Source organism: Ips typographus, linkage group LG14 (assembly GCF_016097725.1).
Source record: "Ips typographus isolate SLU linkage group LG14, UJ_Ityp_2.0, whole genome shotgun sequence".
Classification (NCBI taxonomy): Eukaryota; Metazoa; Arthropoda; class Insecta; order Coleoptera; family Curculionidae; genus Ips; species Ips typographus.
The window spans coordinates 2,997,630-3,025,379 of record NC_138435.1 but is presented as its reverse complement, the minus strand read 5'-3'; the positions used below and the strand labels follow the sequence as shown (position 1 = coordinate 3,025,379).

At 38.6% G+C, this 27,750-nt stretch overlaps 2 protein-coding genes across 2 annotated transcripts in view; one reads left to right on the top strand and one right to left on the bottom strand.

Moving 5' to 3' along the window:
• The window catches only part of Dpp10 (Dipeptidyl peptidase 10), a 53,528-nt gene extending 51,127 nt beyond the window's left edge, over positions 1-2,401 (top strand). Inside the window, exon 17 of the mRNA XM_081992869.1 lies at positions 1,859-2,401. Within this exon, the coding sequence (XP_081848995.1) occupies positions 1,859-1,999 (141 nt within the window). The 3' untranslated portion in view covers positions 2,000-2,401. The remainder of the gene's footprint in view (positions 1-1,858) is intronic.
• Positions 2,402-4,932: 2,531 nt separating this feature from the next.
• On the bottom strand, positions 4,933-23,642 carry LOC145738007 (CLIP domain-containing serine protease B4). Its single transcript, XM_081992871.1, has 8 exons — positions 23,486-23,642; positions 17,790-17,898; positions 17,546-17,739; positions 12,663-12,771; positions 11,031-11,212; positions 10,872-10,964; positions 5,354-5,541; positions 4,933-5,262 (listed from the first exon to the last, which is right to left on the bottom strand). The coding sequence occupies exons 1-8, from the start codon at positions 23,631-23,633 to the stop codon at positions 5,146-5,148; spliced, it is 1,140 nt and encodes a 379-aa protein (XP_081848997.1). The 5' UTR covers positions 23,634-23,642; the 3' UTR covers positions 4,933-5,145.
• Between the last annotated feature and the right edge of the window lie 4,108 nt (positions 23,643-27,750).

The window sequence follows — 27,750 nt, the reverse complement described above, 5'->3', positions numbered from 1 at the left end:
AGTTTTGCCGAAAAGCGCCCCTAGAGGGCGCCACACTGTTTTAAATCAACCCCCCTCTCCTAGAAAAGTTTAGTGCATTGAACTCTTTCAACTTGGATAACTCTCTTAGTTGACAAGATACAGCAAAAAGTCATAGAAAGTAATCGATAGAGGACAGAAAAAGCTTCCAGGAAGTGTCGGTAGTTTTGCCAAAAAAGGCCTCTAGAGGGCGCCACACGGTTTTAACTCAATCCCCCTCTAAAGAATAGTTTGGTGCATTGAACTCTTTCAACTTGGATAACTCTCTTAGTTGACAAGATACAGCAAAAAGTCATAGAAAGTAATCGATAGAGGACAGAAAAAGCTTCCAGGAAGTGTCGGTAGTTTTGCCGAAAAGCGCCCCTAGAGGGCGCCACACTGTTTTAACTCAGCCCTTCTCTCCTAGAAAAGTTTAGGGCATTGAGCTCTTTTAACTTGAATAACTCTCTTATTTGACAAGATACAAGTAAAAGTCATAGAAAGTAATCGATAGAGGACAGAAAAAGCTTCCAGGAAGTGTCAGTAGTTTTGCCGAAAAGCGCCTCTAGAGGGCGCCACACAGTTTTAACTCAGCCCCCCTCTCCAGATAAGTTAAGTGCATTGAACTGTTTCAACTTGGATAACTCTCTTAGTTGACCAGATACAGCAAAAAGTCATAGAAAGTAATCGATAGAGCACAGAAAAAGCTTCGAGGAAGTGTCAGTAGTTTTGCCCAAAAACGCCGCTAGAGGGCGCCACACGGTTTTAACTCAGCCCCCCTCTAAAGAATAGTTTGGTGTATCAAACTGTTTCTACCCTGATAACTCTCTTAGTTGACAAGATACAGCAAAAAGTCATAGAAAGTGATCGATAGAGGACAGAAAAAGCTTCCAGGAAGTGTCAGTAGTTTTGTTGAAAAGCGCCTCTAGAGGGCGACACACTGTTTTAACTCAGCCCCCCTCTCCAGAATAGTTTAGTGCATTGAACTGTTTCAACTTGGATAACTCTCTTAGTTGACAAGATACAGCAAAAAGTCATAGAAAGTGATCGATAGAGGACAGAAAAAGCTTCCAGGAAGTGTCGGTAGTTTTGCCGAGAAGCGCCCCTAGAGGGCGCCACACAGTTTTAACTCAGCCCCCCTCTCCAGAATAGTTTGGTGCATCAAACTGTTTCAACTTGGATAACTCTCTTAGTTGACCAGATACAAGAAAAAGTCATAGAAAGTAATCGATAGAGGACAGAAAAATCTTCCAGGAAGTGTCAGTAGTTTTGCCGAAAAACCCCGCTAGAGAGCGCCACACTGTTTTAACTCAGCCCCCCTCTAAAGAATAGTTTGGTGCATCAAACTGTTTCAACTTGGATAACTCTCTTATTTGACTAGATACAGCAAAAAGTCATAGAAAGTAATCGATAGAGGACAGAAAAAGCTTCCAGGAAGTGTCAGTAGTTTTGCCGAAAAGCGCCTCTAGAGGGCGCCACACGGTTTTAACTCAGCCCCCCTCTAAAGAATAGTTTGGTGCATCAAACTGTTTCAACTTGGATAACTCTCTTATTTGACTAGATACAGCAAAAAGTCATAGAAAGTAATCGATAGAGGACAGAAAAAGCTTCCAGGAAGTGTCAGTAGTTTTGCCAAAAAGCGCCTCTAGAGGGCGCCACACGGTTTTAACTCAGCCCCCCTCTAAAGAATAGTTTAGTGCATCAAACTGTTTCAACCTGGATAACTCTCTTAGTTGACCAGATACAAGAAAAAGTCATAGAAAGTAATCGATAGAGGACAGAAAAATCTTCCAGAAAGTGTCGGTAGTTTTCCTTTTCAGCGCCGCCAGAGGGCGCTAAATTCACTACAAATTTGTTGCAGATCTATCCGGACGAAAGTCACGGTTTGCAGGGGGTGAAAAAGCACCTCTATCGCAGCATGGGACAGTTTCTGGACGATTGTTTCGTCAAACAAGTCCCGCCTCAGTTCAAGGCCGGTTTGAGGGACCTGGACGAGGAGTAAAACCCCAAAAAAAAACCCAAAAAATGCGACTAATCCAAACCGAATCCCAACCAGTTCCCAAATCTGTGTTTAAGCAATAATTTGGTCGGGAAAATAAGCAATATTTTCGGTTTTTTTTGGGTTTTTTGGACTCAATACAGTTTGCTCTCGAAAATATGGAGCGCCACGTGATTCAAGTGCCAAAAAATCTACAAAATTTGGTGTTGTCTGTGGAATTTTGACGTTTTTAGATTGTAATGTTTGACCAAAAAAACAACTTTTTAATCGTTAGTTAACTGGGAGGTTAAAGTAGCAAAAAAACTCGGCCTAACAGTGCTTATAATTTTCCTAGTCTAATAGACACAAAACCAGTTAGTAGCAGTTAGTAGTGGACCAATAATAACACTCTATTTTCCTCTAAAATTTACTTTTTAACTTCACTGTACATAGAAACGGACTTCTGATACCTGATTGGTCTTATTCAAGGCACGTGAGACAAATTTAGTGAGATAAATGTTAGGGTAAAACTGGGCTTGTAGCTGGGGGCGGCAGTTTTAATGCCCCCACTGTGAAACTCCTGTGTTGCGTTGCGTGGGGGGTTGTTCCTGTGTGGGAGTTGTCAGAAATTTTTTTGGGTTTTAAAAAGTTTTTTGCCGCCCCCCAGCCGCCCCCTAGGGTGGAAGGAAGTGGTGGGTCTTGAAGGTTTGGCTAGTGTAGACCCCCAGCCCAAATTTGAACCGAATCGGTTAAACGGTTCGGGAGATAGAGCACGAAACAGGGCCGCCCCTTTTGGAAAACTGGTTTTTCGCTCCGTTTGGCGGCATTTGGAGAGTTAAAATTTTGAAATTTTTACTGTGCACTGCTTGAAGGTTGCTTCCTTCGTGAATGTTGCTCAAAATTTTTAAACTTGAAATTTGAATTTTTTTTGTTACTTTGCCGCCCCCGGGGGTGGAAGGAAGTAGTGTGTCTTGAAGGTCTTGCCATTTTAGGCCCCCACCCCAAATTTGAACCAAATCGGTTAAATGGTTCGGGAGATAGAGCACAAAACAGTGCCGCCCCTTTCCCTAAAAATGGTTTTTCCTTGGGATTGGCGTCAGTTTTTATCCAAAAAATGTGAAAATTTGGGTGGGCACTACTGGAAACACTGTTCCCAGGATGCACTGAACAAAATTTGTCTAGCTCAACATTTGTACATTTTTTGCCTGTTTGCCGCCCCCAGGGGCGGGCGGAAGCAAAGGGTCTTTTTCGTAATCTTATTCTAGACCACCACCCCAAATTTGAACTAAATTAGTCAAATTGTTTAGGAGATAGAGCTTAAAAACTGCACCGCCCCTTTCCCTAAAATGGTTTTTACTTGGTATTGGCGGCAGTTTTTATCCAAAAAATTTGAAAACTTTGTTAGGGATTACTGGGAACACTGTTCCCAGGATGCACTAAATAAAATTTTTCTAGCTCAACGTTTGTAAATTTTTTGCGTGTTTGCCGCCCCCAGGGGTGGGCGGAAGAGGCGGGACTTTTTCCTAGTCTTATTCTAGACCCCCACACCAAATTTGAACCAAATCGGTTAAATGGTTCGGGAGATAGAGCACAAAACAGTGCCGCCCCTTTCTCTAAAATGGTTTTTACCTGGGATTGGAGGCAGTTTTCATCCAAAAAATTTGAAAATTTTTGTGGGCACTACTGGGAACACTGTTCCCAGGATGCACTAAACAAAATTTTTCTAGCTCAACATTTGCAAATTATTTGCCAGTTTGCCGCCCCCAGGGGCGGGAGGAAGCAGGAGGTCTTATTCCTAGGCTTATTCTAGACCACCACCCCAAATTTGAACCAGATCGGTTAAACGGTTCAGGAGATAGAGCACAAAACAGTGCCGCCCCTTTCCCTAAAACCGTTTTTTCCTTGGTATTAGCGGCAGTTTTCACCCAAAAAAGTTGAAATTTTGGTTGGGCACTATTGGGAACACTGTTCCCAGGATGCACTAAACAAAATTTTTCTATCTCAAAAATTTTACATTTTTTTCCTGTTTGCCGCCCCCGGGGGCGGGAGGAAGCAGAGTGTCTTTTTTCTAATCTTATTCTAGACCATCACCCCAAATTTGAAACAAATCGGTTGAACAGTTCGGAAGATAGAGCACAAAACAGTGCCGCCCTTTTACCTAAAATGGTTTTTACTTGGGATTGGCGGCAGTTTTTATCCAAAAAATTTGAAAATTTTGTTAGAGACTACTGGGAACACTGTTCCCAGGATGCACTAAACAAAATTTTTCTAGCTCAAAAATTGTGCTTTTTTTTGCCTGTTTGCCGCCCCCGGGGGCGGGCGGAAGTGGCGAATCTTCTTCCTGGTCTTATTCTAGACCCCCACCCCAAATTTGAACCAAATCGGTCAAACAGTTCGGAAGATAGAGCACAAAACAGTGCCGCCCCTTTCTCTAAAATGGTTTTTACTTAGGATTGGAGGCAGTTTTCATCCAAAAATTTTGAAAATTTGGGTGGGCACTACTGGTACCACTGTTCCCAGGATGCACTAAATAAAATTTGTCTAGCTCAAAAATTGTACTTTTTTTTCCTGTCTGCCGCCCCCGGGGGCGGGCGGAATTGGCGAATCTTCTTCCTAGTCTTATTCTAGACCACCACCCCAAATTTGAACCAAATCGGTCAAACAGTTCGGGAGATAGGGCACCAAACAGTGCCGCCCCTTTCTCTAAAATGGTTTTTACTTGGGATTGGCTGCAGTTTTTATCCAAAAAATGTCAAAATTTGGGTGGGCACTACTGGGAACACTGTTCCCAGGAATCACTAAACAAAATTTTTCTAGCTCAAAAATTGTGCTTTTTTCTCCTGTTTGCCGCCCCTGGGGGCGGGCGGAAGTGGTGAATCTTCTTCCTGGTCTTATTCTAGACCCCCACCCCAAATTTGAACCAAATCGGTTAAACGGTTCGGGAGACAGAGCAGAAAAACTGTAAAACGTATATTTGAGGTTATGGACATGTAAAAACCACAATTTTCACTCTAAAGCCTAGTTTTACCCGCCTTAATTAAGTTGTACATAAACTTGTTCGGAAAAATATGGTTTCGCTCTTCATTTTTAGACTTTTTCGCCCTAGGGAATTACAAAAAAAAACACATAAATAAAGAACATTATTACAGAAAAAACTGGCGAGTTTTTTTTTAAATAATTTGCGGCGAATTATCCCTAATCCAGGCGATGTACTTTTTCGTGTTGGTGTAGACGCTCGGCACGCCGGCAACGCCGCACCGATCCGACCCGAACGACAGAATCCCGACCTGCAAGACGTAGACGTCGGCTGTCAGTCAAAAACGACAGATGACACTTGACAGATGACAGATGACAGATGAAAGATGACAGTCAGCTTACCTGATAGTAGGTGTCGCCATGTTTGACGGACAGTGGCGCCCCCCCAAAACCGCTACAAGCGTCCTGGTCTGGTTGGCCGCCTGCGCACACCTGCTCCTCTGTGATTGGTAGCGTTTTCGCGTAGACTTGTTCGCACTGTCTCAAGCCGACGATGGGCAGAAAGAGTTTCTGTTGTTGGTACGGCGATTCTGCACGAAAAACTGCCTTGAAATCGAGTTTGGAACGTTCTGGGGTGTTTTAGGAGCTTTCGAGAGCTTCCAGACTGTTCTGGAAGCTTCCAGACTGCTCTGGAAGTTTTTAGAGTTCTGGAAGCTTCTAGAGCGCTCTGGAAGCTTCTAGAAACTTTGGGAAACTTTTAGAGAGTTTTGGAAGCTTCTAGACAGCTCTGGAAGCTTCTAGAAGCCTTGAGAAGCTTTTAGAGCATTCTGGAAGCTTCTATACAGCTCTGGAAGTTTCTAGAGCGTTCTGGAAGCTTCTAGAAACTTTGGGAAACTTTTAGAGAGTTTTGGAAGCTTCTAGACAGCTCTGGAAGCTTCTAGAAACCTTGGGAAACTTTTAGAGAATTCTGGAAGATTCTAGACAGCTCTGGAATTTTCTAGAAGCCTTGGGAAGCTTTTAGAGAATTCTGGAAGCTTCTAGACAGCTCTGGATGTTTCTAGAGCGTTCTGGAAGCTTCTAGAAACTTTGGGAAACTTTTAGAGAGTTTTGGAAGCTTCTAGACAGCTCTGGAAGCTTCTAGAAGCCTTGAGAAGCTTTTAGAGAATTATGGAAGATTCTAGACAGCTCTGGAATTTTCTAGAAGCCTTGGGAAGCTTTTAGAGAATTCTGGAAGCTTCTAGACAGCTCTGGATGTTTCTAGAAGACTTGGGAAGCTTTTAGAGAATTCTGGAAGCTTCTAGACGGCTCTGGAAGTTTCTAGAGCGCTCTGGAAGCTTCTAGAAACTTTGGGAAACTTTTAGAAGTTTCTAGAAGCCTTGGGAAGCTTTTAGAGCATTTTGGAAGTTTCCAGAGCGCTCTGGAAGCTTCTAGAAGCCTTGAGAAGCTTTTAGAGAGTTTTGGAAGCTTCCAGACTGCTCTGGAAGTCTCTAGAGCGCTCTGGAAGTTTCTAGAAGCCTTGGAAAACTTTTAGAAAATTCTGGAAGCTTCTAGAGAGCTCTGAAAGTTTCTAGAGCGCTCTGGAAGCTTCTAGAAACCTTGGGAAACTTTTAGAGAGTTTCATAAGCTTCTAGACAGCTCTGGAAGTTTCTAGAAGCCTTGAGAAGCTTTTAGAGAGTTTTGGAAGTTTCTATGCAGCTCTGGAAGTTTCTAGAAGCCTTGGGAAGATTTTAGAGAATTGTGGAAGCTTCTAGACAGCTCTGGAAGTTTTTAGAGAGTTCTGGAAGTTTCTTGATAGCTCGAGAACCTTCTAGGGCGTTCTGAAAGCTTCCAGACTGCTCTGGAAGTTTCTAGAGCGCTCTGGAAGCTTCTAGAAACCTTGGGAAACTTTTAGAGAGTTTTGGAAGCTTCTAGACAGCTCTGGAAGTTTCTAGAGAGTTCTGGAAGTTTCTTAATAGCTCGAGAAGCTTCTAGGGCGTTCTGGAAGCTTCCAGAGCGCTCTGGAAGCTTCTAGAAACCTTGGGAAACTTTTAAAGAGTTTCGGAAGCTTCTAGACAGCTCTGGAAGTTTCTAGAGCGCTCTGGAAGCTTCTAGAAACATTGGGAAACTTTTAGAGAGATTTGGAAGCTTCTAGAAGGTTCTGGAAGCTTCAAGAGAGCTCTGGAAGTTTTTAGAGAGTCTTGGAAGCTTCTAGAGGGTTCTGGGAACTTTAAGACTGCTCTGGAAGTTTCTAGAAAGCTTGGGAAGCTTTTAGAAAGTTATGGAAGTTTCTAAATAGCTGGAGAACCTTCCAGGGCGTTTTAAAAGCTTCTAGACTATTCTGGAAGCTTCTAGAGGGTTCTGGGAACTTCAAGACAGTTCTGGAATCTCATAGAGCGCTCTAGAACCTTCTAGAGAGTAATGAAAGCTTCTAGATAGCTCGGAAAGCTTCTAGAGAATTCTGGAGGTTTCTAGAGGATTCTGGTAGCTTCAAGAGAGTCCTGACAGCTTTTAGACAACTCGAGAATCTTCTAGAGATGTCTGGAAGCTTCTAGAAGGTTCTGGGAGCTTCAAGAGAGCTCTGGAAGTTTCTATAGCGCTCTGCAAGCTTTCAGAAAGCTTCAGAAACTTCTAGAGAGTTATGGAAGTTTCTAGAAAGCTTGGGAAGCTTTTAGAGCACTTTGGAAGGTTCTAGAAAGGTTGGGAAGCTTCCAGGGCGTTCTGAAAGCTTCTAGAGGGTTCTGGGAACTTCAAGACAGTTTTGCAAGCCCATAGAGCGCTCTAGAACCTTCAAGAGAGTAATGAAAGCTTCTAGATAGCTCGAGAACTTTCTCTAGAAGAATCTGGAAGCTTCTAGAGGGTTCTGAAAGTTTTTAGAGAGTTCTGGAAGCTTCTAGAAGGTTCTGGCAGCTTTAAGACAGCTCTGGAAGCTTTTAGAAAGCTTAAGAAGCTTTTAGAGCGCTCTGGAAGCTTCTAGAACGGTTGGGAAACTTCTAGAGAGTTCTGGAAGTTTCTTGAGAGCTCGAGAGCCTTCATGGGCGTTCTGGAAGCTTCTAGAGGGTTCTGGGAACTTCAAGACAGTTCTGGATTCTCATAGAGCGCTCTAGAACCTTCTAGAGAGTAATGAAAGCTTCTAGATAGCTCGAGAACTTTCTCTAGAAGAATCTGGAAGCTTCTAGAGGGTTTTGGGAGCTTTAAGACAGCTCTAGAAGCTTTTAGAAAGCTTGAGAAGCTTTTAGAGCGCTCTGGAAGCTTCTAGAACGGTTGGGAAACTTCTAGAGAGTTCTGGAAGTTTCTTGAGAGCTCGAGAGCCTTCATGGGCGTTCTGGAAGCTTCTAGAGGGTTCTGGGAACTTCAAGACAGTTCTGGATTCTCATAGAGCGCTCTAGAACCTTCTAGAGAGTAATGAAAGCTTCTAGATAGCTCGAGAACTTTCTCTAGAAGAATCTGGAAGCTTCTAGAGGGTTTTGGGAGCTTTAAGACAGCTCTAGAAGCTTTTAGAAAGCTTGAGAAGCTTTTAGAGCGCTCTGGAAGCTTCTAGAATGGTTGGGAAACTTCTAGAGAGTTCTGGAAGTTTCTTGAGAGCTCGAGAGCCTTCCAGGGCGTTCTGGAAGCTTCTAGAGGGTTCTGGGAACTTCAAGACAGTTCTGGATTCTCATAGAGCGCTCTAGAACCTTCTAGAGAGTAATGAAAGCTTCTAGATAGCTCGAGAACTTTCTCTAGAGGAATCTGGAAGCTTCTAGAGGGTTCTGAAAGTTTTTGGAGAGTTCTGGAAGCTTCTAGAAGGTTCTGGGAGTTTCAAGACAGCTCTGGAAGTTTCTAGAAAGCTTGGGAAGCTTCTAGAGTATTCTAGAAGATTTTGGAGGGTGCTGGGAACTTTAGGACAGGTCTAGAAGTTTCTAGTAAGCTCGAAAACCTTCTAGGGCGTTCTGAAAGCTTCCATACTGTTCTGGAAGCTTCTAGAGGGTTCTGGTAACTTCAAGACAGTTCTGGAATCTCATAGAGCGCTCTAGAACCTTCTAGATAGTAATGAAAGCTTCTAGAGGATTCTGGGAGCTTCAAGAAAGCCCTGGAAGCTTTTAGAGAGTTCTGGAAGTTTCTAGAAAGCTCAGAAACCTTCTAGGGGATTCTGGAAGCTTCTAGATAGTAATGAAAGCTTCTAGAGGATTCTGGGAGCTTCAAGAGAGCCCTGGAAGCTTATAGAGGGTTCTGAAAGTTTTTAGAGAGTTCTGGAAGCTTCTAGATAGATCGGGAACCTTCTAAGGAGTTCTGGAAGGTTCTGAACAGTTCTAGAGGGTTCTGGGAGCTTCAAAACTGCTCTGGAAGTTTCTATAAAGCTAGGGAAGATTTCAGAAAGTTCTGGAAGCTTCTAGATAGCTCAGAAACCTTCTAGGGGATTCTGGAAGTTTCTAGAGAGCTTTGGAAGCTTCTAGAGATTTCTGGAAATTTCTAGATAGCTCGAGACTCTTCTAGAGGGGTCTGGGAGCTTCTAGAAGGTATTGGAAACTTTAAGACAACCTTCTAAGGGGTTCTGGAAAGCTCTGAAAGCTTCTAGAGGGTTCTGGGAGCTTCAAGAGAGCTCTGGAAGATTCTTGAAAGCTTGAGAAGATTTCAGAGAGTTCCGAAAGCTTCTAGATATCTCAGAAAGGTCAATCACAGTCTGATCTACCTCCATACCAAAAATCAAGTCGATCCAACGTTTAGAATGTGAGTTATGTCAATTTTCGCACAGAGCAGCCCGTAACTTTGAAGTTACAGGGTGGCGCTGTTTCTGGTGCTGTCACGACTCTGTATAAAGTCCGATCAGTGTGATTTTTTAGGTGAAGGTCAATCACAGTCTGAACTACCTCCACACCAAAAATCACCGTGATATGACGTTTAGAATGTGAGTTATGTCAATTTGTGCACTGAGCAGCCCGTAACTTTGTTATTCTTAAAGCTACAGGGTGGCGCTGTTTCTGGTGCTGTCACGACTCTGTATAAAGTCCGATCAGGGTGATTTTTTAGGTGAAGGTAAGGCACAGTCTGAGCTACTTCCAAACCAAAAATCACCGTGATACGACGTTTAGAATGTGAGTTATGGCAATTTTCGCACTGAGCAGCCCGTAACTTTGTTATTTTTGAAGCTACAGGGTGGCGCTGTTTCTGGTGCTGTCACGACTCTGTATAAAGTCCGATCAGTGTGATTTTTTAGGTGAAGGTCAGGCACAGTCTGAGCTACCTCCATACCAAAAATCACCGTGATCCGACTTTTAGAATGTGAGTTATGTCAGTTTTTGCACTGAGCAGCCCGTAAGTTTGTTATTTTTGAAGCTACTGGGTGGCGCTGTTTCTAGTGCTGTCACGACTCTGTATAAAGTTTGATCAGTGTGATTTTTTTACCGAAGGTAAGGTACAGTCTGAGCTACCTCCATACCAAAAATCACCGTGATCCAACGTTTAGCATGTGAGTTATGTCAATTTGTGCACTGAGCAGCCCGTAAGTTTGTTATTTTTGAAGCTACTGGGTGGCGCTGTTTCTGGTGCTGTCACGACTCTGTATAAAGTCCGATCAGGGTGATTTTTTATGTGAAGGTCAGGCACAGTCTGAGCTACCTCCACACCAAAAATCACCTCAATCCAACGTTTAGAATGTGAGTTATGTCAATTTTTGCACTGAGCAGCCCGTAACTTTGTTATTCTTAAAGCTACAGGGTGGCGCTGTTTCTGGTGCTGTCACGACTCTGTATAAAGTCGGATCAGTGTGATTTTTTTACCGAAGGTAAGGTACAGTCTGAGCTACCTCCATACCATAAATCACGTCGATCCGACGTTTAGAATGTGAGTTATGACAGTTTTTGCACTGAGCAGCCCGTAACTTGGTTATTTTTGAAGCTACTGGGTGGCACAACATACCAAATTGTAGCCCATTAAGTGCACAATCCGCCCACCGGGTGGTACTCACCAGTTTGTCCGGCCACTTTGCCCCATCCGACCAGAATACCGCCGGTGCCGGTCACCGACCACGATTCGGGCAGACAGATCGGTTGGGCGGTCACTGAAACCACGCCCCCTCTGTCATATCTGTCAAATACACGTCACATCTGTCAAATTTGACACTTACCGCCATATTTGATTTTGTTTTTCAACACGACTAGTGCGATGTTGTTCCGGTAGGTGGCCTTGTCGTAGGCTGGGTGGACAATCACGTGACTGATGGCAATGTCCTGGGCGGGGAGGCCGCAAAACTCCTCGCCGCAGTCGATGTCCGTGTTGGTGACGTATTCCCCCACTCTTACAGTGAATCTAAGCACAAAAAAAAAAAAATTAAAAAAAATAAATAAATAAAAAAATAGAAAAAAAAATAAAAAAAAGTAATAAATTAAAAAAAAAATAAAAAAGAAGAATAAGGTACATTATTTGTTTTTTTTTTTAATTTTTTATTTATTTTTTTTTTTTTTTTTTTTAATTTATTTATTATTATATAGGTTAAGTTAGGTTAGGTTAATTACTGAAGAAAAAGAAGAAGAAAAGAATAGAAAAGAAGAATAAATTACATTTTTTATTTTTTTATTTTTTTTAATTATTATTATTTTTTTTTTAATTTTTGTTTTGTTTTATTGTTATTTATTTATTTATTATCATATAGGTTAAGTTAGGTTAGGTTAATTACAGAAGAAAAAGAAGAAGAAAAGAATAGAAAAGAAGAATAAATTACATTATTTTTTTTTTTCCTTTTTTTAATTATTATTATTATTTTTTTTATTATTTTTTTTTAATTTTTTTTTGTTTTATTGTTATTTATTTATTTATTATCATATAGGTTAAGTTAGGTTAGGTTAATTACAGAAGAAAAAGAAGAAGAAAAGTATAGAAAAGAAGAATAAATTACATTTTTTATATTTTTATTTTTTTTTATTTTTTTTTGTTTTATTGTTATTTATCTATTATTATTATTATAGATTAGGTTAGGTTAGATTAATTAGAGAAGAAAAAGATGAAGAAAAGAATAATTTACATTATTTATTTCTTTTTATTACTTTTTTTATTTTTATTTGTTTTTTTTTTATTTTTTAAATTATAATTTTTTATTTTTTTTTATTTATTATTATTTTTTTTTGTTGTTTTATTTTTATTTAATTATTATTATTATACAGGTTAGGTTAAGTTAGGTTAATTACAGAAGAAAAAGAAGAAGAAAAGAATAGAAAAAAAGACTAATTTACATTATTTATTTCTTTTTATTACTTTTTTTATTTTTATTTGTTTTTTTTTATTCTTTTTTTTATTTTTTTTTATTTATTATTATTATATAGATTAGATTAGGTTAGGTTAGGTTAGGAAGAAACGAATAGAAAATAAGAATTTATTACATTATTTATTAATTTTTATATTTTTTAATTTATTATTATTTTTTTTCATTTTTTTTTTATTTATTATTATAATATTTTTTTTTTGTTTTTTTTTGTTTATTTATTTAATATTTAATATTTAATATTATTATTTTTTATTTTTTTTCTTTTTTGTATTTATTATTATTACATAGGTTAGGTTAGGTTAGGTTAATTACAGAAGAAAAGAATGAAAAGAAGAATAAATTACATTATTTATTTTTCTATTTTTTTTTATTATTGTTTTTTTAAATTTTTTTTATATATTTTTTTTTCTATTTTTAAAATTTTTTTATTTATTATTGTTTTTATTTTATTTTTTTTTTAATTTATAATTGTTATTTTTATTATTATTGTATAATTACAGTTTGTAGTTGTCCGCCTTGGCCAACGGGCAGTGGGCGGCCGTCAAAATGACTTTGCTACTGATTATGGAGCCTGCGCAGGGGAACTTTACCTCCCCGGTGGCCGTATCTGCAAAATTGACAATTAGAAACCATCTTAACCTAATTCAGCCGAGTTTTTGCCATTCGGAAGCTTCTGGAAGCTTCTAGACTCTTCCAAACGCTTCTGGAAGCTTCTAGACTCTTCCACATGCTTCTATACAATTCCATAAGCTTCCAGGCTGTTTCAGAAGAATTTGAAAGCTTCCAGACCCTTCTGGATGTTTCTGGAAGCTTCCAGACTATTTTGGAAGCTTTCGGAACGTTCCAGAATGTTTTGGAATTTTCTGGAAGCTTCTAGACTGTTCCACATGCTTCTGGACAGTTCCGTAAGCTTTCAGGTGGTTTCAGAACAATTTGGAACCTTTAGGACTCTTCTGGATGTTCCTGGAAGCTTTCAGATTGTTTTTTAAACATTTTGGAAGCTTCCAGACTATTTTGGAAGCATTCGGAACGTTCCAGAATGTTGTGGAAGCTTCTAGACTCTTCCAAAAGCTTCTGGAAGCTTTTAGACTGTTCCACAAGCTGCCAGGCTGTTTCAGAAGAATTTGGAAGCTTCCAAACCCTTCTGGATGTTCCTGGAAGCTTTCGGACTGTTTTTTAAACATTTTGGAAGCTTCCAGACTATTTTGGAAGCTTTCGGAACGTTCCAAAATGTTGTGGAAGCTTCTAGACTCTTCCAAAAGCTTCTGGAAGCTTTTATACTGTTTCTAGAAGCTTTCAGGTAGTTTCAGAAAAATTTGGAACCTTCCAGACCTTTCTGGATGTTTCTGGAAGCTTTCAGACTATTTTTTAAACATTTTGAAAGCTTCCAGACTATTTTGGAAGCTTTAGGAACGTTCCAGAATGTTGTGGAAGCTTCTAGACTCTTCCAAAAGCTTCTAAAAGCTTTTGGACTGTTTCTGGAAGCTTTCAGGTGGTTGCAGAAGAATTTGGAAGCTTCCAGACCATTCTGGATGTTCGTGGAAGCTTTTAGGCTGTTTTGGAAGTTTTCGGAACGTTCCAGAATGTTCTGGAAGCTTCTAAAATCCTCCAGAAGCATAACGAAGTTTTTAGAGTGTTTCCAAGGCTTCTAGAAGCTTCTAGGCTGTTTCAAGATCATTTGGAAGTTTCCAGACAGTTCTGGAAGTTCTTGAAAGTTTTTGAAAGGTTTTAGAATGTTCTGGAAGTCACTGGAAGCTTCTGAAATGCTCTAGAAGCATAGCAATGCTTTCAGAAGGTCCAAAGGGCTTCTGGAAGCTTCTAGGCTGTTTGAAGAACATCTAGAAGCTTCTAGACACTTCTGGAAGCTTTTGCGTTGGTTTTAAACATTTTGGAAGCTTCTGGAGTGTGCTGGAAGCTTTTGGAATGTTCTAGAATGTTTAGGAAGCACTTGGAACGTTCTAGAATGTCCTGGTGTTCTGTGAAAGCTTCTAAAAAGCTCTAGAAGTTTCTAGGCAGTTTCAAGAGCATTTGGAAGCTTTTAAACTGTTCCTTCTTCTTCCTAGAAGCTTCCTCTTCTCTTCTAGAAGCTTTTGGAAGCTTCCAGAAAATTTTTGAAGGTTCTGGAAGCTTCCAGACTGTTCTAGAAACTTTTTCTAGAAAAGTATTTTTTGACAGACTTCCACGAAACTGACAGCTGTCAAACTTGGCACAGCTATTCTGACAGGTTCGATTGACATCTGTCAAAAATTCCAGTTCAACTGCTGTCCTAGTTTTGGAGATATCGCCCGTCAAATTTGACAGATTGTCAACATCTCAGTTTTACTCGACTGATACGCTTCTAGAATTTTTTGACAGACTTTTACGAAACTGACAGCTGTCAAACTTAGCACAGCTATTCTGACAGGCTCGATTGACATCTGTCAAAAATTCCAGCTCAACTTCTGTCCTAGTTTCGGAGATATCGCCCGTCAAGTTTGACAGATTGTCAACATCTCACTTTTACTTGACTGATGCGCTTCTAGAATTTTTTGACAGACTTCTACAAAACTGACAGCTGTCAAATTTGGCACAGCTATTCTGACAGGTCCGGTTGACATCTGTCAAAAATTCCAGCTCAACTTCTGTCCTAGTTTCGGAGATATCGCCCGTCAAATTTGACAGATTGTCAACATCTCACTTCTACTCGACTGATGCGCTTCTAGAATTTTTTGACAGACTTCCACAAAACTGACAGCTGTCAAACTTAGCACAGCTATTCTGACAGGTTCGATTGACATCTGTCAAAAATTCCAGCTCAACTACTGTCCTAGTTTTGGAGATATCGCCCGTCAAATTTAACAGATTGTTAACATCTCACTTCTACTCGACTGATGCGCTTCTAGAATTTTTTGACAGACTTCTACAAACCTGACAGCTGTCAAACTTGGCACAGCTATTCTGACAGGCTCGATTGACATCTGTCAAAAATTCCAGCTCAACTTCTGTCCTAGTTTCGGAGATATCGCCCGTCAAATTTGACAGATTGTCAACATCTCACTTCTACTCGACTGATGCGCTTCTACAATTTTTTGACAAACTTCCACAAAACTGGCAGCCGTCAAATTTGGCACAGATATTCTGACAGGTCCGGTTGACATCTGTCAAAAATTCCAGCTCAACTTCTGTCCTAGTTTTGGAGATATCGCCCGTCAAATTTGACAGATTGTTTACATGTCACTTCTACTCGACTGATGCGCTTCTAGAATTTTTTGACAGACTTCCACAAAACTGACAGCTGTCAAATTTGGCACAGCTATTCTGACAGGTTCGATTGACATCTGTCAAAAATTCCAGCTCAACTACTGTCCTAGTTTTGGAGATATCGCCCGTCAAATTTGACAGATTGTTTACATCTCACTTTTACTCGACTGATGCGCTTCTACAATTTTTTGACAGACTTCCACAAAACTGACAGCTGTCAAATTTGGCACAGCTATTCTGACATGTCCGATTGACATCTGTCAAAAATTCCAGCTCAACTTCTGTCCTAGTTTTGAAGATATCGCCCGTCAAATTTGACAGATTGCTGACATCTCACTCCTACTCGACTGATGCGCTTCTAGAATTTTTTGACAGACTTCTACGAAACTGACAGCTGTCAACTTTGGCACAGTTGCTCTGACAGGTCCGGTTGACATCTGTCAAAAATTGCAGCTCAACTTCTGTCCTAGTTTTGGAGATATCGCCCGTCAAATTTGACAGATTGTCAACATCTCACTTCTACTCGACTGATGCGCTTCTAGAATTTTTTGACAGACTTCCACAAAACTGACAGCTGTCAAATTTGGCACAGCTATTCTGACAGGCTCGATTGACATCTGTCAAAAATTCCAGCTCAACTTCTGTCCTAGTTTCGGAGATATCGCCCGTCAAATTTGACAGATTGTTTACATGACACTTCTACTCGACTGATGCGCTTCTAGAATTTTTTGACAGACTTCCACAAAACTGACAGCTGTCAAATTTAGCACAGCTATTCTGACAGGTTTGATTGACATCTGTCAAAAATTCCAGCTCAACTTCTGTCCTAGTTTTGAAGATATCGCCCATCAAATTTGACAGATTGCTGACATCTCACTTCTACTCGACTGATGCGCTTCTAGAATTTTTTGACAGACTTATACAAAACTGACAGCTGTCAAATTTGGCACAGCTATTCTGACATGTCCGATTGACATCTGTCAAAAATTCCAGCTCAACTTCTGTCCTAGTTTTGGAGATATCGCCCGTCAAATTTGACAGATTGCTGACATCTCACTTTTACTTGACTGATGCGCTTCTAGAATTTTTTGACAGACTTATACAAAACTGACAGCTGTCAAATTTGGCACAGCTATTCTGACATGTCCGATTGACATCTGTCAAAAATTCCAGCTCAACTTCTGTCCTAGTTTTGGAGATATCGCCCGTCAAATTTGACAGATTGCTGACATCTCACTTTTACTTGACTGATGCGCTTCTAGAATTTTTTGACAGACTTATACAAAACTGACAGCTGTCAAATTTGGCACAGCTATTCTGACATGTCCGATTGACATCTGTCAAAAATTCCAGCTCAACTTCTGTCCTAGTTTTGGAGATATCGCCCGTCAAATTTGACAGATTGCTGACATCTCACTTTTACTTGACTGATGCGCTTCTAGAATTTTTTGACAGACTTATACAAAACTGACAGCTGTCAAATTTGGCACAGCTATTCTGACAGGTCCGGTTGACATCTGTCAAAAATTCCAGCTCAACTTCTGTCCTAGTTTTGGAGATATCTCCCGTCAAATTTGACAGATTGTCAACATCTCACTTCTACTCGACTGATGCGCTTCTAGAATTTTTTGACAGACTTTTACAAAACTGACAGCTGTCAAATTTGGCACAGCTATTCTGACATGTCCGATTGACATCTGTCAAAAATTCCAGCTCAACTTCTGTCCTAGTTTCGGAGATATCGCCCGTCAAATTTGACAGATTGTTAACATCTCACTTTTACTCGACTGATGCGCTTCTAGAATTTTTTGACAGACTTCCACAAAACTGACAGCTGTCAAATTTGGCACAGCTATTCTGACAGGTCCGGTTGACATCTGTCAAAAATTCCAGCTCAACTTCTGTCCTAGTTTCGGAGATATCGCCCGTCAAATTTGACAGATTGTCAACATCTCACTTCTACTCGACTGATGCGCTTCTAGAATTTTTTGACAGACTTTTACAAAACTGACAGCTGTCAAATTTGGCACAGCTATTCTGACAGGTTCGATTGACATCTGTCAAAAATTCCAGCTCAACTTCTGTCCTAGTTTCGGAGATATCGCCCGTCAAATTTGACAGATTGTTTAAATGACACTTACTCCTAAAACCAATCCTAGCCACCCACGGGAACGCCCCAATTCCGTCATACCCCGCCCCCTCGACCTGCGATTGGCCGCATTTCACCCCCTCCACGTACTTTCCAGGGTTGCCGGACGAATCGGCGACGTTGCCGTCTGTTTTGGGACAACAAACCAATCCGGAGCCTTTATAACCGCAACCAATCCCCTCCAATCTAAATTGTGAGGTTAGTTTGTTGGTTTTTGAGGTTAAGTTGGTACTAACTTGTCCTGTAGGACACACTGACTGTCCAGTATGGCGGACAGCACCGGACAGGACGCCAAAGGGACGCATTCGCTGTTCGTAGGGCATATGGCTCTTTTGGACAACAGACCTGAAAAACGTGCGCCAAAAATTCAGTTTTGAGGTTAGAAAGTTGATTTTTGGTGACAACGTAGCCAGGACACTGTAGAATAAGTGTGATTTTTTAAAAAATTCTACCTTTTGTAGTTTAGGAGATATGGCCGTTTGATTGTCCAAGAGAGCATATGGCTCTCTTGGACAACCTCAAACCGGAAAAACGCGCGCCAAAAATTCAGTTTTGAGGTTAGAAAGTTGATTTTTGGTGACAACGTAGCCAGGACACTGTAGAATAAGTGTGATTTTTTAAAAAATTCTACCTCAAGCACTTTCGGAGATATGGCCGTTTGATCACAGAGCGGTGCCAGGTTTGGTGCAGAAACATGCGCACACCCTCAATCGTGCCTCAACTTGTTAATTTTGTCCAATCAACTTGATTTTTGCAGGGATTAAACTAAGTTCAACGTAGTTTGATCCCTGAAAATTTCAGATTTTTAGCTCCTCTAGTTTCCGAGATATTCCACATTTTTGACTTTTATTTTTGAAAATTTACAAAAAAAAATCAAAATTCTGTATTTCGGTTATTTTTGAAGTTTCAAAAAACATTAAAAGCTCAAAATATTAGTTTTGAACTGCTCTTTATTTTTAGTCTCTTGCAAAATTTTCGTAACTCTAATCGTTTCCGAGATATTCCACATTTTTGACTTTTACTTTTGAAAATTTACAAAAAAATTTCAAAATTCTGTATTTCGGTTGTTTTTGAAGTTTCAACGACCGGAAAAAACCCAAAATGTTCCTCTTGAGCTGCTCTTTCACCTCCCGTAAATTACGACAGGATTAAATATATACAAGGTGTCCAAAAAAAAATCCCAAAATTAAACAGTTAAATTTGTAAATACCTCTCTGCCAGAATTAACCGCGTTTACACCGTTCAAAGTGTCTGAAAGTGATGTAAACCCAGTCAGTTCAGTGTAAAATGGGATTCTAAACATTTTTGGTATCTTGGAAAATTTCCCTAACTCTTATCGTTTTCGAGATATTCCACATTTTTGACTTTCATTTTTAAAAATTTACAAAAAATTTTCAAAATTCTGTATTTCGGTTATTTTTGAAGTTTCAACGACCGGAAAAAACCCAAAATGTTCCTCTTGAGCTGCTCTTTCACCTCCCGTAAATTACGACACGATTAAATATATACAGGGTGTCCAAAAAAAAAAAACAAAAATTTGAAAATACCCATCTGCCAGAAATGACCGCGTTTACACCGTTCAAAGTGTCTGAAACTGGCGTAAACCCAGTCAGTCCAGTGTAAAATGGGATTCTAAACATTTTTGGTGTCTTGCAAAATTTTCCTAACTCTCATCGTTTTCGAGATATTCCACATTTTTGATTTTTACTTTTGAAAATTTACAAAAAATTTTCAAAATTCTGTATTTCGGTTATTTTTGGGATTTCAACGACCGGAAAAAACCCAAAATGTTCCTATTGAGCTGCTCTTTCACCTCCAGTAAATTATAACGCGATTAAATATATACAGGATGTACAAAAAAAAAAACAAAAATTTGAAAATACCAATCTGCCAGAATTGACCGCGTTTACACCGTTCAAAGTGTCTGAAACTGACGTAAACCCAGTCAATCAAGTGTAGAAAAGTATCCTACACATTTTTGGTATCTTGCAAAATTTCCCTAACTCTTATCGTTTTCGAGATATTCCACATTTTTGACTTTCATTTTTAAAAATTTACAAAAAAATGTCAAAATTCTGTATTTCGGTTATTTTTTGAAGTTTCAACGACCGGAAAAAACCCAAAATGTTTCTCTTGAGCTGCTCTTTCAGCTCCCGTAAATTACGACACGATTAAATATATACAGGGTGTCCAAAAAAAAAACAAAAACTTACTCGGAAGCTTTTGAGTAAGTAAACTCCACGCAACCATACTTGCTCAAATTCATTAATTCACCACGCCCTTACCACTCAACCTGGAAGGTTGAAATTTTTACCGAAAATTCTCTACAGTGTTGCCAAATTACCGTAAAAATTTCAACCTTGTAGCTCGTATGGGAGCTGGGTAATAAAACAATTTCGACCACCGTGTCTGATTGGTTGTTTTCCTGCACCAAAACGCTTCCGGACGCTTATGGTACTCTGAACCCATTATGGTCCGCCATTGTTTGGTACCAGCGACCACCCAGACGTCTGTTTGTTTCGTTGTATTCGATTTTTGCCGGAAAAATGCGCAATTTTCAAGTTTTTCCCTGTGGAAAACAGTAATTTAGTTTTTAAGACAGTTTTTTGTTTCTAACTTTTTTAAACGAGCCTTTTTGGCAAAAATGCTTTCAATCACTCTTGTAGGGAATTTTATTCCCTACAACTCTCCTTCTATCAACTTTTGCTGTAACTCCTCAAATAACGGAGCTACGCACTGTTAAACTTACACTTTAAAGTTACTGAAGCACTTGAGTGCTTTTCAGACAGTTTTCGGCCTCTAGCTCCTTTAAACGGCTCTTTAGAGCAAAATTACTTGAAATAACTCTTATAGAGAATGAAATTCCCTACAACTCTCCTTCTATCAACTTTTGCTGTAGCTCCTCAAATAACGGAGCTGCGCCCATTTGAATTTAGTCGTTAATGCTGCGAAGGGGGTTAAGTCATCAAGTGCCATTTTGGCCAATTCCGGCCCTGTTATTCAACCGATTTGAATGATTTTTTTTTTACAAATAGTACAGACCTGTAGCTACTTACAATAAAAAAATCATTCATTTCCACTGCACAGTTTACGAGATATTACACAAATAAACCCTGACATTCATCCATTTGAAGATCCTACAAGGTCGTCTAAATTTACATTAATTCTACGCACACTGACGAATTGTTTATTAACGGAACAATAAAACCGTATAATTAGATTTAATTAATTAGATTTTTTTTTATTTAAATTATTAATTTTTATCCAACACGGATGCAACAAGAAAATTCCTCCTTTTGTGGTGCAACCGACGTTTCTTGTGTCCAAAACACTATTTTAAAGTGTTTTTAACACTGTCTAGTGCTCTTGTGGTGCAACCAGAGCAAAATGGTACTTTTCGAGCTTATTACAGTGTTGTAGTGCAAGTGAACGTTGTTTTAGGGTGCAACAAATGGTTTTTTGTTTTTTCCCAATATCTCGCAAACGGTTAGAGTTACGGAAATTTTGCGAGAGACGAAAAATAAAGAGCAGTTCAAGACAAACATTTTGAGTTTTTAATGTTTTTTGAAAGTTGGAAAATAACCGAAATACAGAATTTTGAAGTTTTTTTGTAAATTTTCAAAAATGAAAGTAAAAAATGTGGAATATCTTGGAGAGGATTAGAGTTAGGGAAATTTTCCAAGATACCAAAAATGTTTAGAATGTTGTTTCACACTGGACTGACTGGGTTTACGTCAGTTTCAGACACTTTGAACGGTGTAAACGCGGTCAATTCTGGCAGAGAGGTATTTTCAAATTTAACTGTCAAATTTTGGAATTTTTTTGGACACCCTGTATATATTTAATCGTGCCGTAATTAACGGGAGGTGAAAGAGCAGCTCAAGAGGAACATTTTGGGTTTTTTCCGGTCGTTGAAATCCCAAAAATAACCGAAATACAGAATTTTTAAATTTTTTTGTAAATTTTCAAAAATGAAAGTCAAAAATGTGTAATATCTCGGAAACGATTAGAGTTAGGGAAATTTTCCAAGATACCAAAAATGATTAGAATCCCATTTTACACTGGACTGACTGGGTTTACGTCACTTTCAGACACTTTGAACGGTGTAAACGCGGTCAATTCTGGCAGAGAGGTATTTTCAAATTTAACTGTCAAATTTTGGAATTTTTTTGTACACCCTGTATATATTTAATCGTGTCGTAATTTACGGGAGGTGAAAGAGCAGCTCAAGAGGAACATTTTGGGTTTTTTTCGGTCGTTGAAACCCCAAAAATAACCGAAATACAGAATTTTGAAAATGTTTTCAAAAAAAAGTAAAAAATGTCCAATATCTCGGAAATGGTAAGAAGTACGGAAATTTTGTAAGAGACCAAAAATGTTCAAAATGCCTTTTTGATACTAAAAAACTACGTTTACACCAGTTTGGGAAACTTAAAAAGGTGTAAACGCAACTTACAACAACCCACACCGAGAATTCGGCCAACACCAAACTCTTTGCGCTGGAGCTTCGCTCCTGAAGACCCGATCTTGACGAAACTTTGTCCCCTAATACAACACACCCTAACCTACAATCTGTGAAAATTTCAGATTTTTCCCTAGCCCCGGTGAGACAGGGTGAATTTTTGAAACCACCCCAGTCAAATTGCCAAAAGTACACTTTGAACCATTACGCCCTGGTTTGAGGCCTATCTAGTTTTTTTTTTTTTGACACTCTGTATATAGTTAATTGTGTTGTAATTTACGGGAAGTGAAAGAGCAGCTCAAGAGGAACATTTTGAGTTTTTTCCGGTCGTTGTAACCCCAAAAATAACCGAAATACAGAATTTTGAAATTTTTTTGTAAATTTTCAAAAATGAAAGTCAAAAATGTGGAATATCTCGGAAACGATAAGAGTTAGGGAAATTTTGCAAGATACCAAAAATATTTATAATGCCTTTTTACACTTGAATGACTAGGTTTACGTCAGTTTCAGACACTTTTAAAGGTGTAAACGCGGTCAATTCTGGCAGAGAGGTATTTTCTAATTTAACTGTCAAATTTTGGAATTTTTTTGGACACCCTGTATATATTTAATCGTGTCGTAATTTACGGGAGGTAAAAGAGCAGCTCAAGAGGAACATTTTGTGCTTTTTCCGGTCGTTGTAACCCCAAAAATAACCGAAATACTGAATTTTGAAATTTTTTTGTAAATTTTCAAAAGTGAAAGTCAAAAATGTGGAATATCTCGGAAACGATTAGAGTTAGGGAAATTTTGCAGGACACCAAAAATGTTTAGAATCCCATTTTACACTTGAATGACTAGGTTTACGTCAGTTTCAGACACTTTAAAAGGTGTAAACGCGGTCAATTCTGGCAGAGAGGTATTTTCAAAATTAACTGTCAAATTTTGGAATTTTTTTGTACACTCTGTATATATTTAATCGTACCGTAATTTACGGGAGGTGAAAGAGCAGCTCAAAAGGAACATTTTAGTTTTTTTCCGGTCGTTGAAACTTAAAAAATAACCGAAATACACAATTTTGAAAAAATTTTCAAAAAAAAGTCAAAAATGTCCAATATCTCGAGAACGGTAAGAAGTACGGAAATTTTGTAAGAGACCAAAAATGTTCAGAATGCATTTTTGATACTAAACAACTACGTCTGCACTAGTTTGGGAAACTTACAAACTTGTAAACGCAACTAACAACAACCCACACCAAGAATTCGGCCAACACCAAACTCTTTACGCTGGAGCTTCGCTCCTGAAGATCCGATCTTGACGAAACTTTGTCCCCTAATACAACACACCCTAACCTACAATCTGTGAAAATTTCAGATTTTTCCCTAGCCCCGGTGAGACAGGGTGAATTTTTGAAACAACCCCAGTCAAATTGCTAAAAGTACACTTTGAACCATTACGCCCTGGTTTGAGGCCTATCTAGCCTAAACCTACCTTGATTAGAACCAATTTCACTGGAAAACAACAAGAAAAGTAGAAAAACCATTCTCGCAATCACAAAACTCGATGATGAATGCAGAAAATCATCAAACCAACCGAGTAAAGTTGATATTTTGACCTTCCAACCATGAAAAATCATCATTAAACATGCGTAACACGATTTACGTGCATATTATTGGTATACGTATGGTATAATGGTGGTCATAATCCCCGCCCGCCCCCGAAACCACCAAATTTTTGGTTGGAATACCCACCAACTGGCCAACCATAACCAGAACAAAGCAAACGCTGATCAATCACTTGTTGTACAATTTTTTTTGACAGTTGTACTAAAGTGACAGCTGTCAAATTTTAGTACAATTATTAAGTGGGGTTAGAGTGACATGTGTCAAAAATTTCAGTACGATTCATCGCCTACTTTCGGAGATATGGCATTTTCTAGAAACTTATAGTGCCAAACACTCTTCTCCAGCCAAACGACACTAATTGTACAATTTTTGACAGTTTTACTAAAGTGACAGCTGTCAAATTTAGTGCATTTACTACTAGGGGGTTAGGTTGACGTCTGTCAAAAATTTCAGTACGATTCAGCCCCTACTTTCGGAGATATGGCATTTTCTAGAAACTTAGTTTCAAACAACTTTTCTCTAACCAAACAACACTAATTGTACAATTTTTGACGGTTGTACTAAAGTGACAGCTGTCAAATTTAGTACGTTTACTACTAGGGGGTCATGTTGACAGTTGTCAAAAATTTCAGTACAATTCATCACCTACTTTCTGAGATATGTCATTTTCTAGAAACTTAGTTTCTAATAACTTTACTGCAACATTAATTGTACAATTTTGACAGTTGTACTAAAGTGACAGCTGTCAAATTTGGTACAATTACTAAGTAGGGTTAGGGTGACTGTATGTCAAAAATTTCAGTACAATTCATCGCCTACTTTCGGAGATATGTCATTTTCTAGAAACTTAGTGCCCAAACAACTTTACTGCAACCAGCAACGTTAATTTAACAATTTTGACAGTTGTACTTAAGTGAGAGCTGTCAAATTTGGTACATTTACTACTAGGAGGTTAGGTTGACATCTGTAAAAAATTTCAGTACAATTCAGCACCTACTTTCTGAGATATGCCATTTTCTAGAAACTTAGTGCCAAACAGCTTTGCTGCAACCAGCAACGTTAATTGTACAATTTTTGACAGTTGTACTTAAGTGACAGCTGTCAAATTTGGTACAGTTACTAAGTGGGGTTAGAGTGACTGTATGTCAAAAATTTCAGTACGATTCATCCTCTACTTTCGGAGATATGTCATTTTCTAGAAACTTAGTGTCAAACAACTTTATTATAACCAAACAACATTTATTGTACAATTTTGTCGGTTGTACTTAAGTGACAGCTGTCAAATTTGGTACAATTACTAAGTGGGGTTAGAGTGACTATTTGTCAAAAATTTGAGTACGATTCATCCCCTACTTTCGGAGATATGTCATTTTCTAGACAATTAGTGCCAAACAGCTTTACTGCAACCAGCAACGTTAATTTAACAATTTTGACAGTTGTACTAAAGCGACAGCTGTCAAATTTAGTACATTTACTACTAGGAGGTTAGGTTGATATTTGTCAAAAATTTCAGTACAATTCAGCACCTACTTTCTGAGATATGTCATTTTCTAGAAACTTATAGTGCCAAACAACTTTTCTGCAACCAGTAACGTTAATTTAACAATTTTGACAGTTGTACTTAAGTGACAGCTGTCAAATTTGGTACAATTACTAAGTGGGGTTAGAGTGACTGTATGTCAAAAATTTCAGTACGATTCATCCCCTACTTTCGGAGATATGTCATTTTCTAGACAATTAGTGCCAAACAATATTTCTGCAACCAGCAACGTTAATTTAGCAATTTTGACAGTTGTACTAAAGTGACAGCTGTCAAATTTGGTACAATTACTAAGTGGGGTTAGAGTGACTGTATGTCAAAAATTTCAGTACGATTCATCCCCTACTTTTGGAGATATGTCATTTTCTAGACAATTAGTGCCAAACAACTTTACAGCAACCAGCAACGTTAATTTAGCAATTTTGACAGTTGTACTAAAGTGACAGCTGTCAAATTTGGTACAATTACTAAGTGGGGTTAGAGTGACTGTATGTCAAAAATTTCAGTACGATTCATCCCCTACTTTCGGAGATATGTCATTTTCTAGAAACTTACTGTCAAACAGCTTTACTGCAACCAGCATCATTAATTGTACAATTTTTGACAGTTGTACCAAAGTGACATCTGTCAAATTTGGTACAATTACTAAGTGGGGTTAGAGTGACTATTTGTCAAAAATTTCAGTACGATTCATCCCCTACTTACGGAGATATGTCATTTTCTAGACAATTAGTGCCAAACAGCTTTACTGCAACCAGCAACGTTAATTTAACAATTTTGACAGTTGTACTAAAGCGACAGCTGTCAAATTTAGTACATTTACTACTAGGAGGTTAGGTTGATATTTGTCAAAAATTTCAGTACAATTCAGCACCTACTTTCTGAGATATGTCATTTTCTAGAAACTTATAGTGCCAAACAACTTTTCTGCAACCAGTAACGTTAATTTAGCAATTTTGACAGTTGTACTAAAGTGACAGCTGTCAAATTTGGTACAATTACTAAGTGGGGTTAGAGTGACTGTATGTCAAAAATTCCAGTACGATTCAGCATCTACTTTCGGAGATATGTCATTTTCTAGACAATTAGTGCCAAACAGCTTTACTGCAACCAGCAACGTTAATTTAGCAATTTTGACAGTTGTACTAAAGTGACAGCTGTCAAATTTGGTACAATTACTAAGTGGGGTTAGGGTGACTGTATGTCAAAAATTCCAGTACGATTTAGCATCTACTTTCTGAGATATGCCATTTTTTAGAAACTTAGTGCCAAACAACTTTACAGCAACCAGCAACGTTAATTTAACAATTTTGACAGTTGTACTAAAGTGACAGCTGTCAAATTTGGTACATTTACTACTAGGGGGTTATGTTGACGTCTGTCAAAAATTTCAGAACAATTCAGCACCTACTTTCTGAGATATGTCATTTTCTAGAAACTTAGTGCCCAAACAGCTTTACTGCAACCAGCAAAGTTAATTTAACAATTTTGACAGTTGTACTAAAGTGACAGCTGTCAAATTTGGTACAATTACTAAGTGAAAGAGTGACTATATGTCAAAAAAATTTCAGTACGATTCAGCCCCTACTTTCTGAGATATGTCATTTTCTAGAAACTTAGTGCCAAACAGCTTTATTGCAACCAGCAACGTTAATTTAACAATTTTGACAGTTGCACTAAAGTGACAGCTGTCAAATTTGGTACAATTACTAAGTGGGGTTAGGGTGACTGTATGTCAAAAATTCCAGTACGATTTAGCATCTACTTTCTGAGATATGCCATTTTTTAGAAACTTAGTGCCAAACAACTTTACAGCAACCAGCAACGTTAATTTAACAATTTTGACAGTTGTACCAAAGTGACAGCTGTCAAATTTGGTACATTTACTACTAGGGGGTTATGTTGACGTCTGTCAAAAATTTCAGAACAATTCAACACCTACTTTCTGAGATATGTCATTTTCTAGAAACTTAGTGCCCAAACAGCTTTACTGCAACCAGCAAAGTTAATTTAGCAATTTTGACAGTTGTACTAAAGTGACAGCTGTCAAATTTGGTACAATTACTAAGTGGGGTTAGAGTGACTGTATGTCAAAAATTTCAGTACGATTCATCCCCTACTTTCGGAGATATGTCATTTTAAACGTTCTTAGTGCCAAACACTGTTCTCTAACCAAACGACACTAATTGTACAATTTTTGACAGTTGTACTAAAGTGACAGCTGTCAAATTAAGTACAATTGTGCGGCAAGGTTGCCAGATGTCAAAAATGCACTATTTTGCGACCGTTTTGGTCGGAAACACCCTGTAAATCCGGCAACGTTGCCAAACTTGCTATGAACTGCTTTTTCCAACCAATTTCTCGTTTTGGTTTCAAACTGGTCAAGGTCGGCGGGAATATCGCCAAACAAACGACAATAAAATTCCTTGCCCATAATAACAATAACAATAATAAACAAAAGCGTTATTGTTACTGTTTATAACAAATACAGGGTGAAACATGTGCATACATTTCACTAAAACGTCTGGTAGGCAGGTACAGTTTCAATCACTCATATCTCCCTTATTTGTAGAGCTAGAATTTTTTTTCAA

Excerpts from the sequence above, each read along its gene's own strand:
- LOC145738007 (XM_081992871.1), bottom strand. The coding sequence starts at position 23,633 with ATGATGATTTTTCATGGTTGGAAGGTCAAAATATCAACTTTACTCGGT. Across the intron at positions 12,772-17,545 it reads GGCTAGGATTGGTTTTAGGA|ATACGGCCACCGGGGAGGTA; the intron begins GTAAGTGTCATT and ends TCAATTTTGCAG. Across the intron at positions 11,213-12,662 it reads AAGGCGGACAACTACAAACT|ATTCACTGTAAGAGTGGGGG; the intron begins GTAATTATACAA and ends TTTTGTGCTTAG.